The 18,820-nt window shown below is 33.3% G+C and overlaps 2 protein-coding genes across 5 annotated transcripts in view; both read left to right on the top strand.

Annotated features, from left to right (window-relative positions):
* The window catches only part of LOC136028640 (SANT and BTB domain regulator of class switch recombination-like), a 63,726-nt gene extending 52,822 nt beyond the window's left edge, over positions 1-10,904 (top strand). Inside the window, exons 10-12 of the mRNA XM_065706469.1 lie at positions 3,637-3,769; positions 6,672-6,780; positions 10,067-10,904. Of these exons, the coding sequence (XP_065562541.1) occupies positions 3,637-3,769; positions 6,672-6,780; positions 10,067-10,213 (389 nt within the window). The 3' untranslated portion in view covers positions 10,214-10,904. The remainder of the gene's footprint in view (positions 1-3,636; positions 3,770-6,671; positions 6,781-10,066) is intronic.
* LOC136029500 (enolase-phosphatase E1-like) overlaps positions 1-18,820 on the top strand; it is a 539,221-nt gene that overhangs the window by 138,254 nt on the left and 382,147 nt on the right. The gene's annotated exons all lie outside the window — the stretch shown is intronic.

Below are 18,820 nucleotides of genomic sequence, written 5' to 3'. Positions count from 1 at the left end.
GCTAAAAAGGACGCAAATTCATTTTTTTTTTGGGGGGGGGGGTCATAGGGATATTAAGAAAAGTTTAAAGGCCTTGGTGTCCAAGATAAGTTTGGAACTAATAGCCCGAGTTCTCTCCCTGAGAGGAATTTATATATAAGAAAAGCTCTGGGGCATGGTTCCCCCATGGCCAAAAACTATGTTTTTTCATCAACTAAATCTAATATCCTCAGTCATAGGGCCAATAGGGCCATAATATAGCAACAAAATATTTTTTCCCAAAAAGAGTTAAAATAGGACGCCCCAAAAATTTTTCCAATATTTTTATGAGTACCCATGTAAGCTCATGAGACAATGAAACTCTAATGTGCCAAATAAATATTTAGAATGGAGACAGGGGTCCCCTAAAACTGGCCCAAACAAAAGTTTTTTCGACTGGTTTTAAATTCATATCAGCAACTCTAAGTGAGCCCCGATTCATAAAGAAATGTTCGCTTCAAAGATGTTATTTCAATAACAGAAGTTATTTCAGAACATAAAAAAAAATCTTCGCTTCAAAGATATTATTTCAATAACAGAAGTTATTTCAGAAGTATATTCTCATAGAAAGAGAGAGAAGGACTTATTCATTAACAGATAATAATAAAAAAAAAATGGTTACTACCTACCCTAAAAAGCAAAGCTTGTCTGAGGGGGAGATAGAGAAAACAAAATACATAAATAAAAGAACACTAGGCCATCGACGCCACTAATACCACCGCACTCAACTATAAATATGAAGAAAAAAAATATAATTACTTTACTTTTCCTCTGGGAACTACATATAATAACACCCACAATAAATAAAATAAACGAATGAATCAAAACTCATTATCTACAAAAAGCAGTTCCTTAACGGTTTTTCGAAATATAACAGAGTCTCCAATACTCCTTTTATTACTCGCCAAACTATTCCATTTCCGTGTAACTCTATATAAAACAGAAAAACATGAACGGGAAGAAATACCTCTAGATACACTTAAATCAACACTACCCCTTGTATCGTGTGAATAAACAAAAGACCTAACGCATAATAAATCACTAAAACGGCGTAGTTGAATATCCTGCAGTAATCAAAAAATAAACCACAATACATAAAATTCACGGAGGCTCGCAGCTGGCAAAATTTTCAAGGTTGGACAAAATTCCCGAACAGATTGACGAGGAGGAATCCCTGCTAAAAGCCTAACGGCATGATTTTGTAGAGCTCTTATTGGTTTAAGGATAGATGGAAAAGTAAAGAGCCAAATACTTGAACAATAAAGTATATACCGATGTATAAGAGAAAAAAAAGATGGTGGAGGACAGATTTAGGAAAAAATGTTGGAGTTTCTTCATTATACCTAGATTTCTTGCCGAAATTTTACTAGTTAAAGTTACATGCTGCTTAAAAGGTAAAGTTTCATCAATTAAAATCCGGAGGTATTTAAAAGAAACAGTCCGTTTTATAACTCCATTAGACGTATTTATTTCCTTCATTCATGGGTAAAAATCCGACGATCGTGAGAACATGACAAAATTAGACTTGGCTATATTTATCCTTAGTTTATTCACCCTCAGCCAGGTTACAATTTTATCAACTGATTCCCTTCATTGACTTCTCAAGGAGTTGCACTGTCTTAGCTGTGGAAATTGCTGTTGTGTCATCAGCAGAAAGCAAAACTGTTTCATTAGAGGGGTTAACCGTTAGTTCATTTATTCTGTAGCAAAAATTATTTAGAGACATATCGCCACTGTCTTTTCTCATGGTTGTAAGAATAAATTTTTATGTAAATATAAATAATGGGAGATAGTTGCCATAAACGATAGTAGTTTTTTGTTTTTTATTACCAACGAGAAACCTACGTCATAGATGACCCTTGAAAATAACTTCTGTAATTTTTCCTACGATGCATAATCTTATAGTTTTCATGTAGGAAGAATTAATCTAAATTATAGTTCAAGGACAAGAGACATTTGATAAAGTAATGCTCTGTTGTTTGGAGGGACTAAAGGGGTAGCCCTATTCTTGTTTGTGTTAGCTTTTGCTCGTTTCAAGTTTGACTTGATATTCCATTTTAATTTCTTCTGCTTCTAGGTGCTTAGCTGTTCATCCCTAACGGTATCTGTTATGTGTCATGTTTGATGCTATTTTTGTTTGTTTTGCGTTTCATTTATTTGTTCATAGAAATTTCTGTTCGTTTTAAATTTTTATCATTATATGAGCTTTTTCCAGCTTATTGTAGGTTTTAATATGACTTACGTTTCTCGTTGGTAATAAAAAACAAAAAATTACTATCGTTTATGGCAACTATCTCCCATTATTTATATTCACATACAAATTTATTCTTACAACCATGAGAAAAGACAGTGGCGATATGTCTCTAAATAATTTTTGCTACAGAATAAATGAACTAACGGTTAACCCCTCTAATGAAACAGTTTTGCTTTTTGCTGATGACACAACAGCAATTTCCACAGCTAAGACAGTGCAACTCCTTGAGAAGTCAATGAAGGGAATCAGTTGATAAAATTGTAACCTGGCTGAGGGTGAATAAACTAAGGATAAATATAACCAATTCTAATTTTGTCATTTGCTCACGATCGCCGGATTTTTAACCATGAATGAAGGAATGAAATACGTCTAATGGAGTTGTAAAACGGACCGTTTCTTTTAAATATCTCTGGATTATAATTGATGAAACTTTATCTTTTAAGCAGCATATAAATTTAACTAGTAAAATCCTGGCAAGAAATCTATGTATATATTTTACACCGCATTTCTTGCGGTGTAAAATTATATTCTAGGGATAAATTTTCTTGAAATATAAACTATAGCATAAATTTACTATTTTACATAATGTATTTCAAAATAGTTACATCATTTTGAATTTTTGAAGGCTTTCCTGAAGTTAAAAAATTAAAAAAAAATTGAAAAATTAAAATTGAATTAAAAAATTTAAGCATATGGAAAGGTCTCTTAAGGGTTTCCAATATGAAATACAGATCAAGCGCTCGTCAACAACGCTGACAAAAATTAAGGGGGGAAAGAAAGATAGAGAGAGAGAGAGAAAAAAAATGACCCATAAATTACAAAATCATTATTTTTTCGCATTATTTTAAACAATTTTTTTGAGTAGTGTTAAAAGATTTCATATATTAGTAGTCAAGTGAATCCTGCATAATAACTTGAATTTGCCAAAAAGTCTTCATTTTTAAGCGCCGTTTTTAACTTTAGGGATATAAATGGTGAAATTAAACTTTTGCACAGATATAATTTCTGTGTCGGAATATGGTATTTTAATAAAAGTTGACTTGTGCAAAATTTGTAATTTTTCCACCTGTACAGTATACACACTGCCTCTCCAAAAAAGATGGGGTTTTAGGCAGAATAAAATTTGCTTTTAAAATGATCTGATGTATTTTGTACAACAACCACAAGCAAAAGTTTAGTTTCCTTGAAAAATTGCCTTTGTAAAGACATTTGCTCTTGACTTACGGCTTCAAAAGTCGCAAATAACTTACAAGAGGGTGCGAAAAAAAAGAACAGAAATATATGACTGATTTGGGCTAAGAATCAGTGAACGTCAGAGAAGCTGTACATTTTAAAAATTAAGTGCATTTTATCTTACTTTTAAGTTTCTGAAGACGTTCTTGAAGAGGACATAAGGAGTGAAGAGGACGATGATCCCTCTCCCCCACTGATACGGAGTGTCAGGATCCCAATGTTTAAGAGAAAAAACTTGAATCCAAAACCACTTCCATCTTACAAGTAAGTTCTTCTTTCTTTCATGCTTCTCAAAATAAGGGCAACTCAACTTGTGACTTACTGTTATTAAACTTTTAAGTAAGAAATGGGTAAATTTCAGATCAATTCATATTTTCAGTGTCTTAGGTCAATAAAGTAGTTTCCTGCAAATAAGTTTTACTAAAGGTCCACTTACAGTGAGATTTTACTAAAACCGTGATTCATTGATTGACTTAATTGGTTGATACTTAATTGGGCCAATTAGATTTTTTCCAGAATTTCTTGACTGGCTGATACCAATCTGGGAATGCCAATCAAGGATAGCAAAATTTATATCGAAGTTTGAATTCATAGAAATTTTTGGACTATTTAGGAAGAAAATTTTTTATTGGCCGAATCGATTTCTTTCTCCTTGAATATTTACAATGCACAAATTTTCGAGAAGGATTGCCTGTTTGAAGTCTTCAAGGTAGCCCTCAATATTGTTCCTCGAAAGGGGGTACTCTGTCCCCTAGATTCTATAGTCAAAATGAGAAAACCTTTTAGAATCATTTAGTTTTAGGACATATCTTCCCCTTAAATCTAGCATAGGCCTACCTCTCTTTATTTACCAACAAAAAGCACTTATTTCTACCTTGTTTAATAGATTGGCTTAAAGCAGGGTTGCCACAAAAGAATTTTCGTATTTCGGTTGTTAGATCATGAACAACAACAACATAAGGAACTAAGCTAAAATATGCTTAAAAAATATTATCGTCCAACGTCTTGTAGGAGAACAGGGTGGCTATATTAATAATAATATTATCAAAAATGGTTATCATAATAATAATAATAATAATAATAATAATAATAATAATAAAAATAATAATGATAATAATAATAACAATAATAATAATAATAATGATACTAATAATAATAACAATAATGATAGTAGTAATAATAATAATAATAATAATAATAATAATAATAATAATAATAATAATAATAATAATAATAATAACAATAATAATAATTGTAATAATAAGTTTTATTATAACCCAAATAAAGCCACATAAAACAGTACTAAGCCGCACATGGCAACAAAAACTTGAATTACTCTCTTTTTTTCACCACTCCTTTAACATATTTGAAGACCTGAAAGATTGTCATTTTAAAGTCGTCTGTAGGATCCTTAAGAAACCCAGGGTTTCACACTAAGAAATTACTTGTGAAATGAGGAAACTGCCGTCACGCTGCTAGAATATATGCCACATTAATCACCCCTATATTACATCTGGGCAACAATAGTCTAATCTGCTGCCATCTAGTATCTTATGGGAAAACAAAGTTGTTATATAAGCCAAACAGAACGAGAAACTGATAAGAGTTGGATCTTCGGTGATGTAACAAAGTGATAGAGCCAAGGGCTCAATTTGTGAATTGTGTTACTCAAATCTGTTCTTGTACCAGTCATTTACTTGACTATTATTTTAGCATAACTGCAACATTATGAACCAAGTTTTATATCTGCCAAATACCTTACCATATACCCTTCAATGTAATTAATAGCAACTTGTTTAAGTGAAGTTACCACTACAGACAAGAAAGATCTCCCGAGCAGTTGAGTCTAATTCATAAAGCGATTACTTCTAAGCATTCCATCTTCTGCTTAAGTGTGGATTTGCTTGATAATCAAAAGCTTAATAATACAGGAATTGCTACATAAAAATTTGCCATTATAATTTTACCTATGCTGCATACATAAGGGTCAACCTGATGCATATAGACATGTCATTGTAGTTGTGCCTCAGCCCCATGTCCCCTTTAGCCAGATATAGCCTTATGATATGTACAAAAACTTTTTTTTTTTTTTGGTTTGAAAGCAGTTCAATTTGAAATCTGAACACACAATTTATAAGAAATAAGCAGAATAAAAGCAGAAACCCACCTAGTAAGCATTTTTTAGTATAAACCTAAAATATAGGAGTAGGGCTGAGGAAAAATTACAATGGTAATGTTTACTACCTTTGGAAAGAGTCTGAAATGGGAAATCAAATTCTAGATCTCTTGTTTCTCTTTGTATTTTATCTCTATTGTATAAGTAAATAACTTATTAGACCAAATTGCCTTTCCATTTACAATATATTATCTTTGGAAAGAGTCTGAAATGGGAAATTTAATTCTGAGATATTTTGTTTCTCTTTGTATTTTATTTTTGTTACATAAGTAAATAATTTATTAGACTTAATTGCCTTTCCATTTACAGTATTAAACAAATGAAATTATAGAAACACGGATATAATGTTTTGAATAATATAGTGGACAAAAAACAACAAACAAATCTTAACTAAAAAATAATCTGAATTTAAGCCGTTTTTCTATATTTTCATTTGTTTAATTTTGTTTGTATAAGCAAAATTAGCCACGGAATGCCTACATTGCCATACACCTTGCTATGTATTTACTATTGACATCTATGTATTAACATCTTTGGAGTGATTCAGCAAATTCAATAAAGCAATTCCTTCTAGATATACCATCTTATGTTTATTTGTGAGTAAATGACTAATTTATAGTACCAATAAGATGCCATACTTCATTCTGCCAAGTGCAAAATATAAACAACTTGAGAAAAAAGTAAGAAAAATATGTTTGTTTAACTTTATGGAAATAACTGTGTTTATTCTAACCTTAATAATACACAAATGGCTAAACCTTTAGTCAGAGTTAATATATCTATGAACAGCCGTGTTTTCATTCCAACCTTTCATTCCGTGCTTTCATCTCAAATCTGACCCCAATTGAAAACTATAAAGGACTTGCGGTCTATAGTATTGCAAGCGCCAAACACTCAGTAATATTAGCCAATTGTTTCAAAGAAGACAATATTTAAGTAATTCAGTTAATTATTTCAATTCGATAAAAATATCCACAGAGATTTTTCTAGGAATACTGACTTACGCTGGAATCCTTTGTTTACAACTCGTGCCAACCAGGATAATCTCAGAGAATTTGAAGATAACTTGATGTTTCAAATGGCATGTGAATATCATAAGGTAAAGCTCTTTATATCACATTGAAGTGTAAAATAAAGTGTTGTTACCAATTATCTGGATTGTCATGCGCACAGTAAGAGGAGGGTCGGATTAAAAATGACTACCCGCAAACTGTAGCAGAATGACAAAATTTCAGGCACAATTTTCAAGTTGTTAGATAAAACGAAAAATTTTTCATCAGAACTAAACTTAAGATACAAGTCAGGGCTATATTGCCTTGCATGAGCTTTTGTTATTTTATTTGAAAATTTCTTCGTAGTGTATTGCGAATGATCTAAAAGACTCGCCACAATGAACACTTTCAGATTTCTCCTATGCTTTATTATTTTGTCTCATAGTTCGCCCTTCATATGCATTTTTTGAAGATTATACCATATTTTTCAATTAAAATCTCAGCTGGGTCTCAAGGCAGAGACATTATGTACATTTCAAAACTGAGATGATCAGGGCGTAAAATCCTTGAAGAGATTAAGGAGGACCTCAAGAAGTATATCATTCCAGTTGTCACCAGAATGCTCTGAATTTGTAGTATAGGTGGTAGGTGTTTTGTCTAAGCATCATACCGTACAGATATCGCTTCTGAGCAGTGAGAGTGTGAGCAAAAGTCATTGTGCAAAGCATATTTTCTTTCATCTTGGTCACGGAGTAAAACTGGAAAAAATGAAAAGCCGATAGAGCAGCAATACACGATAGATATATGCAGCATATTTTTTTTTCATTTTGGTCACGGAGTAGAACTGGAAAAAATGGAGTAGAACTGGAAAAAATGAATAGACGATAGAGCAGCAATACACCATCAATTTTGCACTCTCTTTTGTGACACTGCAACAGACTGTTATCTTGATTGAGCAGGCCCGTGTAGATAGCCTCATGCCAAAAGTCAAGGTTTTTCACAAGTATAAGCACAGGGATAAATCTGGCAAAAAGTTCTGGCACCCTGCAAAAAGTTGTTGGCCTAAAACGTGTCAAAAGTTAAAGAACTCTTCGAGTCCTAACACTGGTTCAGCCTGCTATTTAATAGCAGAAGAACTTAACATGTCTATGTCAATAGTACACAGTATTGTAACTGGGAATCTTAATATGAGAAAAGTGGGTGCAAAAGCGATGAGTGGTGAACGAAACAGCAGCAAATTGAACTCGGCTGCGAAATGGTATAGGCTGTGGAGGTTAACACAGACCACTCGGAAATCTTAATAAAGAGGCAATGAACCAAGAATCTTTTAAATGAAACCCTGAAACGGGAATCCAAAATTCCAAGTGGCACACTAAGAGGTCTCTGTCAAGGGTGTCAATTTTGTTTTGGGGAAAAAATTTTGCTTGTTGATTTTGAAAAATATATGTTTTTGGTAACTCCATTGAAAAATGCTCGTTTTGAGCATTGTTATTGAAAGAAATTACGTCCTCTAGATTGAAAAATGCGTTTTACCTTCCCCCTTCTACGCTTTTGTTATTGATGTCACTTATCACAAAGCCCAAAAAAGTCGATAGTGGTAAAATGGTGAAAGCCATATTTATTGACTGGCTTGACAAGCCAGTCAATGTGTACAGCGTACACAACAGTTTTAAGCCTAAGGGAAAAATGGTCAAAACTGCTTTCTGCAAGGATGTCCTTAAGTACGAGATAGGGGTTCTCACTTTGGAACTGCCTCCATACAGCACTGATGGAAGCCTATCAGCCTTTTTTTTGTTTTCTTGAAATTAAAAACAAAACCTGAAGAGTCTCTTTCATACCAATCTTTAAAAAGCATTTAGCAAGGTGGCACCCAGGGAGCATACGGATCATAAAAATTGCACTGGCATCGATGCATCAATGCCCATGGGGATAATTTTGAAGAATTTTGAGATGTTGTTGAAATTTGTTCTGGTGTATCCCCCCGGAAAAATCCGAGGATAAATCCCCCTCCCCCACATAGAAGTCACCGGAATTATTCTCCCTGTGGAAAATTCTCTCTGCAGACAACCCCCTCCCCAAAAATTTTCCCACATGAAAACTGTGAAAAACATATTATGATAAATAATAAGAATTAAGAGAAATATAAGCAGACTATACGGTGTGAAATATTTGTACCGCGTATAGTTTTTTTTTACATTTTTATTTCTCAACTATATGATATTTTCATATAGAAAATATTATTAATTAAAGATTTTTCTCAACTATGTTTATCGGGTTTTCTGTGGTTAAGTTACGACATAAGATTGAGATAAAACTTAAAGAATATAATCTGAAAATATGGAATTAGTGGCAACTGCAACTGATACGATTGAAGCGCACAGGAATAACAGGTTACGAATCAAATGTACAAGTAATAACTTGCCGTAAGCTTGTTCTGGAACTGACATCTATAGTACACGATATTAGTTTACCCCTTGTGTTCGAGACCATGTCCCCTTGGTGCATATTAGATGGTTCTCCAGTCTGAAATACCTTTAAGGGGCTTGTATTTGGTCACTTATTTCCCATAAAGCAAACAGTAAGCAAAGTTTTTTTTATCGATTGACTTTAAATAATATGAAGTCAAGCTCCAAGTCAGAACCAAGAAAATTATATACGGACAGAACTATTTATTCTGCATAGACTTTGAAATAATTTTAAAATATTCCAAATCCCTTCTTTTCCCCATTCTTTTTATTTGTGTTAATTTCCTTTTGATAGATAAATTTAACATATATAGGAATTTTCCAGGGAGTAAATGTTGGCAGGGGAGCAATATCCGGTGAATTGTTCCTTGTAAAATTTTCCACGAGGGGGGGGATTCATATATCCAATGCAGTCCCAGCCTGTTATCTCTGTTTCATGTTTTTTATTTCTTTAGCCTTTATTTTACCATGCTATCATAACTCAATCCCAAAATCGAGAAAAGGGAATTAAAAGAAATACAAATGTAAGTATAAATACTGTAGGATACTCTACGCCGCATGTTCTTTCTATATTTTGCAACATAGGTAAAACTTTCCAGAATCTCTTGATCCTTCATTCTTTTTATTTTATATACTTTTCTTTTTGATGCTCAATTTTATATTTGGGACATTTTCTCGGGAATTGTCCGCTGGGGAGAACTTTCTGAAAGCGGGGGGGGGGCAATCAATCTTGGAGAATTTTCCGAGGGATGTCTTCCGTGGAGGAGATTCATTTATTCATTTGAGTCCCAGCCTGTTATCTGTGTGCACTAGTCCTCTAGTCACAGATCTTATTTGTACTTCATTTTCGTGTATCATTACATCCGAGGTTTTCCTATGGACCATGGACCTTGCAGCAGAAGAGATATTTAATCCACTTTCATTCTAGGGCTTCACAAAAAAAGATGTCTTCCAAAATGGTACAGCAAAAATTCCAGGAAGAGGTCAACGGACTACAAAAAGTGACCGTCGAGCCCAATCTGCAATGGTGACTGCTTTTGCTGCAATTGAATCTAGGTCAAAATCAGGCAAATGAATTTTCAGGAAAAACTTTGTTCTCGTCTTTTGCTTAAGTGACTTTTAAGTAAATTTACTAAAATATTTAGATAGTATATTTAGTATATTAAGATAACATTTAGAACTTGTTAAACAGTTTTTCAAGATTGACATGAATTACAACTTACAAGAATTGTTGATTACCGAAATTTATTAAACTAGGACAATTCCAGGTTTGATTGTTATCACTATCTTTAGCAGTTTTATTCTATCATAGACAGCGTAATAATGCTGGCTAAGTTAAGAGTGATGTGGGTGCAATGTACCATTTGTTTTTCTTGTTTTTGTATCTTCTGACCAAGGCACTTCGTATAGAGCAGTTGTCGTAGAAAATTTGAAATGGGCTCATCCGATTAGAGATTGAGAGTTTTAGATTGGCTTGTTATAACATAAAAAATGGAAACGATCAACAATGGGATTTTTAAAGGCCAAATGAAAATACTGAAGAAAACACAGAAAGCGAATATTGAGAGAGAAGAAACGCCTCTCTTTTTTTGTGTGAACAAAATAATATGATCAAGGAAAAAGTAAAAAAAAAAACGTGGAAAGTACAACAAAACCAATGAAAAAAACACCAAAAAATTAAATAAAATTCATTAAAAGATCAAAAATAAAAGAATTAAAATCAAATATCTAAAAAAAATAAAGTGAGTTATTCACTAATATCCATGGTTTGCACAAAATCCAAACAAATATGAACTGCCATCGATAGATACTAACGAACAACTGAGAAATAAAAGAAAAAATTCATTCACTCAAACAAACGAAGCAGCAATTGAATAAATCGGCGAACTAGGTCACCTGATTTCTTATTTTAACAATTGTATTTCTAGAGTATACCCTTTGAGACATAAGGGGCTGATGAAGTATTTGATTATATGATTGGAGAAGTGGTTCAACGTTTATTTCAGGGATGACTGAAGTATCGGCTTCGCTTTTGAGAAAAACGACATAAGGCTCATTTATTCTTAAATCACCTGAATCTCTGTTCAAAGCTAGACCTAAATGCTGGTATTTGTAAATTCCAACAGCTTCTGTGTAGTGCTGGACAATATCTTCGTCATGCGAAATTGGGCTAGCATGATTAAATAAAACAGTATGGTCTGGCAAACAAACACAAAGTAGAAATAATAGGGAAAATATTTTCAAGACAGTGGAAATCAAATCTGTGGATTATTTGATTAGTAAGGTCTTTGTCGCTATTTTAGTATGGTCTGGATTATTAAAAATGCGTTCTGGGAGGACAGAGTCAAAATTTTCTGTTTTTTTTTCGCTTTTTAAGGGTGTTATTATCATGTTATTAGCAATTGCAAAGGCAAGTGCTACAGGTTAAACCAGGATATTTTCAGGCTTGATCGAGAAATTTTAAGCACGCTTTCTTAAGCTGATTTTCATCAAACTAAGGCTATTTCTGAAAATTCTTTTCAGCATGATTTTAGGATTTCTAGGCAAAGGCTTTCTGAGAAATTCCACCGTTTACAATAAGAAAAGTTCTAATAATCCATCTTTTGTTCCAAAAGTATATCCTGGTACTGCTGTGATAAATATTAGCTCCAACACCCTTACAACAGACTAAAATCAGGTTCTATCGAAAGGATTGAAATTTTCAATAGCCCCCTCGAATTATAGTAAAATTATTTCGATCACAGAAGGGGCACTTCATGACTCTCGTGTGGAGGTTGGAGAGCACACTTTGTTGAAACCTTGTTGGATTCTCCTTCTGTTCATAATCATTTTTTTTTTTTTTTTTTTTTTTTTTTTTTTTTTTTTTTTTTTTTTTTTTTTTTTTTTTAAGTAAAAATGGACACTTAGTCTTACGTTCACTACATAAAGATCATTCCAGGTGTATTACTAAAGCGGTTTTAGTAAAGCCGATAAAGGCAAAACTGTTGTTATATTGGATTCAAATGATTACGACAAAAAAGTCAGAAAAATTTTAAATGATTCCAACACATATGAACAGTTAGCTACCAATCCCACGGAAAAATTTGTCAAGGAAGTCCGAAAAGAGCCTGGTAATCAACTTCGACCCATTGTTTCCTCATTTAAATCTCCTACGGCAAAAATATGGAAATTCTTATCAGTTGTATTTCGCCGATTAATTCAGGCTCAAAAATCCTATATTGAAAATTCCTTAAAGTTTTTCGGTTAAACCAAATACATGAATGGGCAGTTTTGATGTGATTTCAATGTATACCAATTATGATCTTCGAAAGGCCGAAAGGATCTTGGAGCATAAATTCAGTTCTAACCCGTCTATATCAGAAAAAATCTACACTTTCGAATCAGACACTCTTTTCACTTACAGTCCCTTTGTAACAGAGCTTCTTTTTACTTCCATTATAGAGGAATTTTATATAGAGAGAAATATGGGGTTTAAATGGACACCCCCTTTTCACCAATTGAGGCTGATATCTTCATGGAAAACCTCGAAGAAAAGGCTATTTTGCAATGTTTTTTTGTAAACCGGAATTTTGGGTTCAAAACTTAATTTACTTAATTTGGGTAAAAAAATTATTGTGGGAGTATGGCGACGAATCTCTGGAGTCTTTCCTTCACTTGCTTAACTCCTTGGATCCAAAGCTTAAATTTATTCAGGAGTTAGAGGTAAAGAGGCATTTTCCTTTCTTAGATGTCCTGGTCCACCGAAATGATATATGCTCGAGTTTGGAGCCTATAGAAAACCCACACATAGTGACCGATACTTAAATTATTCCTCTAATCATTTTCCTGCTGTGAAAAGAGGAGTGATCACTTCTCTAGTTGACAGAAAATTGCAAGTTTGTTCTCCAAGTTTCCTGGATCCAGAGCTTGACCACCTTCGAGATGTTTTATTTGGAAATGAATATCCAATTAGTTTAATAAATTCTGTAATTGCAAAATGTATCAAAAACTTTTACAGATTTTGACACAGTAACCGTAAATCAAAGTGAAAATTCAGTTTATCTTGGTCCTCCTTAAGCTAAAGGGCTTTCAGACCACATTTCCAAAAATCTAAGGAAAAATAATATTTTCACCTACTATATACCCAGAAAATCTTTAAGTTCCCAAATCTACCAAGGTAAAGACCCTATCCCGATAAAACTCTAGTGTGAAAACTCCAATGTTTACAGAGTTCCTTGCTCTTGTGGTCTTTGGTACATCAAAAAAAGAATTGACCAAAGACTTACGGATAGATAGACTCAGCACTTTACGTCAATTAATAAAACCTTAAAAAGCGACAGAAAATGTTGACTCTGCCCTCTCAGAACGCTTATTTAATAATCCAGACCATACTGTTTTGTTTAACCAAGCTAGCCTAATTTCGCATGACCAAGGTAATGTCCAGCACTGCAGAGAAGCTGTTGAAATTGATAAAAATCAACATTTAGGTACGGCTTTGAACAGCGATTAAATAAATAAAAAAAACAAATTTTTTTAACTGAAAGTAAGGAGCGACATTAAAACTTAAAACGAACAGAAATTACTTCGTATATGAAAGGGGCTGCTTCCTCATAGACGCCCCGCTCTTTACACTAAAGTTTGACTCCTTCTCTCAACTCTTCTTTTTAAAGCAGTAAAAAACTTTAGCGTAAAGAGCGGGGCGTTGATGAGGAAGCAGCCCCTTTCATATACGAAGTAATTTCTGTTCGTTTTAAGTTTTAATTTCTTCGTTTTAAAGTCTTTAATTCTTCGTTTTAATTTCTGTTCGAAGTAATTCTGTTCGTTCATGTTTGTATTACTTATATGAGGGGTTCACCCCCACGTCAGTATATATGATTCACAAAAGCCGTAAAATAAATAGTAGAGATTACTAAGAATACTTTTGCGTAAAGAGCAAGGTATTAGGAGGAGGTGAGCCCCTCAAATGTGTAATAATTTCTATTCGTTTCAAGTTTTAATGCTACTCCTTACTTCCAGCTGAAAAAACTTTTTCATATTTATTTTTTCATTGTGTCTTTTTGAATAATGCTAGAAAATACTGCGCTCCCTTCATGGGAATTTTCTTCCCCCATAACAAATTCCTCTGTGGAAAGTTCCCCCAACATATCCCCCTCTTCTCAACCCCTCCCCCCAACCGAAAAATCCCCCTGAAAACGTCTGTACACTTCCCAATAACCATTACTATATGTAAGCACTGGTCAAAGTTTGTAACTTGTAGCCCCTCCCACGGGGACTGTGGAGGAGTAAGTCGTCCCCAAAGACATAGTTATAAGGTTTTTTGACTACGCTGAATAAAATGGCTATCTCAGAATTTTTATCCGTTGACTTCAGAAAAATAATTAGCATGGGAGGGGGCCTAGGTGCCCTCCAATTTTCTGGTAACTTAAAAAGGGCACTAGAAATTTTCATTTCCGTTAGAATGAGACCTCTTGCAACATTCTAGGACAAGAGGGTCGATACGATCACCCTGGGAAAAACAAACAAACAAACAAACAAATTAACACGCATCCGTGATCTGCCTTCTGACAAAAATACAAAATTCCACATTTTTGTAGATAACAGCTTGAAACTTCTACAGTAGAGTTCTCTGATGCGTTAAATCTGATGGTGTGATTTTCATTAAGATTCTATGACTTTTAGGGGGTGTTTCCCCCTATTTTCTAAAATAAGGCAAATTTTCTCAGGCTCGTAACTTTCGATGGGCAAGACTAAACTTGATGAAACTTATATATTTAAAATCAGCAATAAAATACAATTCTTTTGATGTAGCTATTTGTATAAAATTCCATTTTTTAGAGTTTTGGTTACTATTGAGCTGGGTCGCTCCTTACTACAGTTCGTTACCACGAACTGTTTAATTCAGGTGATTTAAGAATAAATGAGTCGTATCTCGGTTTCCTCAAAAGAGAAGCCGATGCTTTTTTAATCCCTGAAACAAACTTTGAACCACTTCCCCAATCAAATAATGAAATACATCATCAACCCATTAAGTCTCAAAGGGTATTCGCAAGAAATGCAATGGTTCAAACAGTTCGTGGTAACGAACTATAGTAAGGAGCGACCCGGCTCAATAGTAACCAAAACTCTAAAAAATTGAATTTTGATATCAATAGCTACATCAAAAGAATCGCATTTTAATGCTGATTTTAAATATACAAGTTTCATCAAGTTTAGTCTTACCCATCAAAAGTTACGAGCCTGAGAATATTTGCCTTATTTAGGAAAATAGGGGGAAACACCCCCTAAAAGTCATAGGATCTTAACGAAAATGACACCATCAGATTCAACGTATCAGAGAACCCTGCTGTAGAAGTTGCAAGCTCCTATCTACAAAAATGTTAAATTTTGTATTTTTTGCCAGAAGACAAATCACGGGTGCGTGTTTATTTGTTTGTTTTTTTTTTCCCAGGGGTCATCGTATCGACCAAGTGGTCCTAGAATGTCGCAAGAGGGCTCATTCTAACGGAAATGAAAAGTTCTAGTGCCCTTTTTAAGTAACCAAAAAAATTGGAGGGCATCTAGGCCCCCTCCCACGCTCATTTTTTCCCAAAGTCAACGGATCAAAATTTTGAGATAGCCATTTTGTTCATCATAGTCGAAAACCATAATAACTATGTCTTTGGGGATGACTTACTCCCCAACAATCCCTGGGGGAGGGGCTGCAAGTTACAAACTTTGACCAGTGTTTACATATAGTGATGGTTATTGGGAAGTGTACAGACGTTTTCAGGGGGATTTTATTCAGGGGGCTGAGGAGAGGGGGCTATGTTGGAGGATCTTTTCTTGGAGGAATCTGTCATGGGGGAAGAAAAATTCAATGACAAGGGCGCAGGATTCTCTAGCATTACTATAAGAAAACAATGAAAATAAACATGAAAACGTCTTTTCAAATGAAAGGAAGAAGTAGCATTGAAACTTAAAACGAACAGAGATTATTACGCATATGAGGGGTTCTAAAAATACTTTAGCATAAAGAGCGAGGTATTTAGGAGGAGATAAATACCTTGCTCTTTATGCTAAAGTATTTTTAGTAATTTTAACTATTTATTCTACGGCCTTCTGATTCAGGGGTCATTCTTAAAGAGTTGGGACAAAACTTATGATTTAGTGTAAAGAGCGAGCTATTAACGAGGGTACAAACCCCCTCGTATACATAATAAAAATATAAGGTTATGAAAGTTTGTTACGTAAGTTAATTCTTAAGTTACGTATATTTTTTACTAATAGAAACGTTCGTTAAAAATTAAAAGTTCTAGTTGCCTTTTTAAGTAACCAAAAAATTCGAGGGCAACTGGGCCTCCTTCTCCACCCCTTATTTCTCAAAATCGTCTGATCAAAACTAAGAGAAAGCCATTTAGCCAAAACAAGAATTAATATACAAATTTCATTTTAATAATTTAAGTGCGGAGAGCCAAAACCAAACATGCATTAATTCAAAAACGTTCAGAAATTAAATAAAAAAAAAACTAATTTTTTTAGCTGAAAGTAAGGAGCGGCATTAAAACTTAAAACGAACAGAAATTACTCCGTATATTAAATGAGTTGTCCCCTCCGCAATCCCTCGCTCTTTACGCTAAAGTTTGACTTTTTGCCACAATTCTACTTTTTAAAACAATTAAAAGCTCTAGCGTTTTAAGTTTTAATGCCGCTCCTTACTTTCAGCTAAAAAAATTAGTTTTTTTTATTTAATAAAATCAGAAATCAGGTGACCTAGTTCTCCAGTTTATTCAATTGCTGCTTTGTTTGTTAGAGTGAATGAATTTTTTCTTTTATTTCTCAGTTGTTCGTTAGTATGTGTCAATGGCATCTCATATTTGTTTGGATTTTGTGCAAATCGTGGATACTGACGAATAACTCGCTTTATTGTTGTTAGGTATTTAATATTAGCTCTTTTATTTTTTTTTAGTCTTTTAATTTTCGGGCGTTTCACTTCATTTGTATTGTTGTACTTTCCACGTTTTTTTTTTGGTTTTTGCTTCTTCCTTCATATTATTATCATATTATTTTGTTCGTGCTGAAGAAGAAAGGCGGTTGTTCTCTAGAAATATTTGCTTTCTGTGTTTTCTTTAGTATTTTCATTTGGCCTTTAAAATCCTTATTTTTGATCGTTTTCTTTCAAGATATATATATATATATATATATATATATATATATATATATATATATATATATATATATATATATATATATATATATATATATATATATGTAAATGATATATGTGTGTAAATGATGTTTGGGTTCGTAGAAGTTATAAAGGCCAATATCTCTACTCCTGTTTGTATTAGTTTCTTTTCGCTTCAAGTTAGTTAACTCGTTTTGTTCATAAATTGAATAATTCATTTATTTATTTCATAACTTCTTAACTTTATTATTTATAAAAATCTATTTAGAATAAATGTCATATATTCATTGAAAATAAACTCTCATGACTGGCTTATTAATTCATCTCATAACTTATTTAGTTTTTGAATAAGCTCTCATTTATCTCATTTATTTAGAATGAACTCTTTAACTCACTTATTTATTCATACCGGCTTATCTTTGTTTTACAATTGAATTACTAATTGCTCGTCTAAGGTTTAATAGAGTTTAAAAGAAAGGCCCATGGCCTTTCCAGTGCTCCTTAAGGCAAAGTTCATCAAAATGATCCGTATAAAGGGGGATATAACACAACCCTGCTTAACTCCAGATTTGTTACAAAACCAGCTGCTAACCTCACTTCCTACCTTAACCGAAGCAGTGTTATTCTCGTTCATAGCAAAAACCACTTTAATGTATTTTTCTGGTATACCATATAAGGATAAGACCTTGGCTAAAGTTCTTCAATCAACAGAACCAAACCCTTGCTCATAATCTATAAAACCGAGGACCAACGGTTTTGACAACTAAGACACTTCTCAATTATTAACCTAAGAGTGAAAATTTAGTCGACACATCCTCTAACTTTTTTAAAACCGCACTGTTCCTCTCTTAAAACTTTGTCTACAGTATCTCTAAGTCCAAAGAGTATCATATTACTAAGTAATTTTCTACCTACAGAGACCAGACTAAAGCCTCGATAATTACGACACTCACTCTTATCACCTTTCTTATACAGTGGTTTAATTAAGGTTTTCTTAAAATTGTTAGATATTTCTCCTTTTCCGAAAATCATATTCGTAATCTTCAGTAGCTTATTTCTTACCTCAGAAGCACTATATTTAAGGAACTCATTTACCACACTATCAATACCTGGAGCCTAATTATTTTTAATCCTTTTACACTATTGCTAATTCTTCCTCATAAAACAAATCTTCCTTCACATCAAAGGTATCACAAATTTTTTTTGTGAGTCCACATTGACTACTCCCTCTCAATTTATAAAAATGCCAGTATAATATTTTACTATTATGTCTAGCTGTATCTTCTAGATCCTCGGCAATTTGATCCATGACCTCAATTCCACACCTCCTTAGTTCATATTTGAATGCTTTCTCCACTTTCTTTACATTCTTTTTGTTTTCATGTGATCTTCTAATAGGATAATTCTTATACAAACCCCTTCTACTCTTTATTAAACATATAGCTTTTTCACTACTATTCTTAGATGCAGTCTCAACTTTTTTCTCTAAGACACCATTAGCAACTTCACAAATTATTTTTTTAAAATTGTTCCATCAAT

This window comes from Artemia franciscana, chromosome 7 (genome assembly GCF_032884065.1).
Source record: "Artemia franciscana chromosome 7, ASM3288406v1, whole genome shotgun sequence".
NCBI classification, from domain to species: domain Eukaryota; kingdom Metazoa; phylum Arthropoda; class Branchiopoda; order Anostraca; family Artemiidae; genus Artemia; species Artemia franciscana.
The sequence above is the reverse complement of the archived record's forward strand: the minus strand, read 5'-3'. Positions and strand labels throughout refer to the sequence as shown.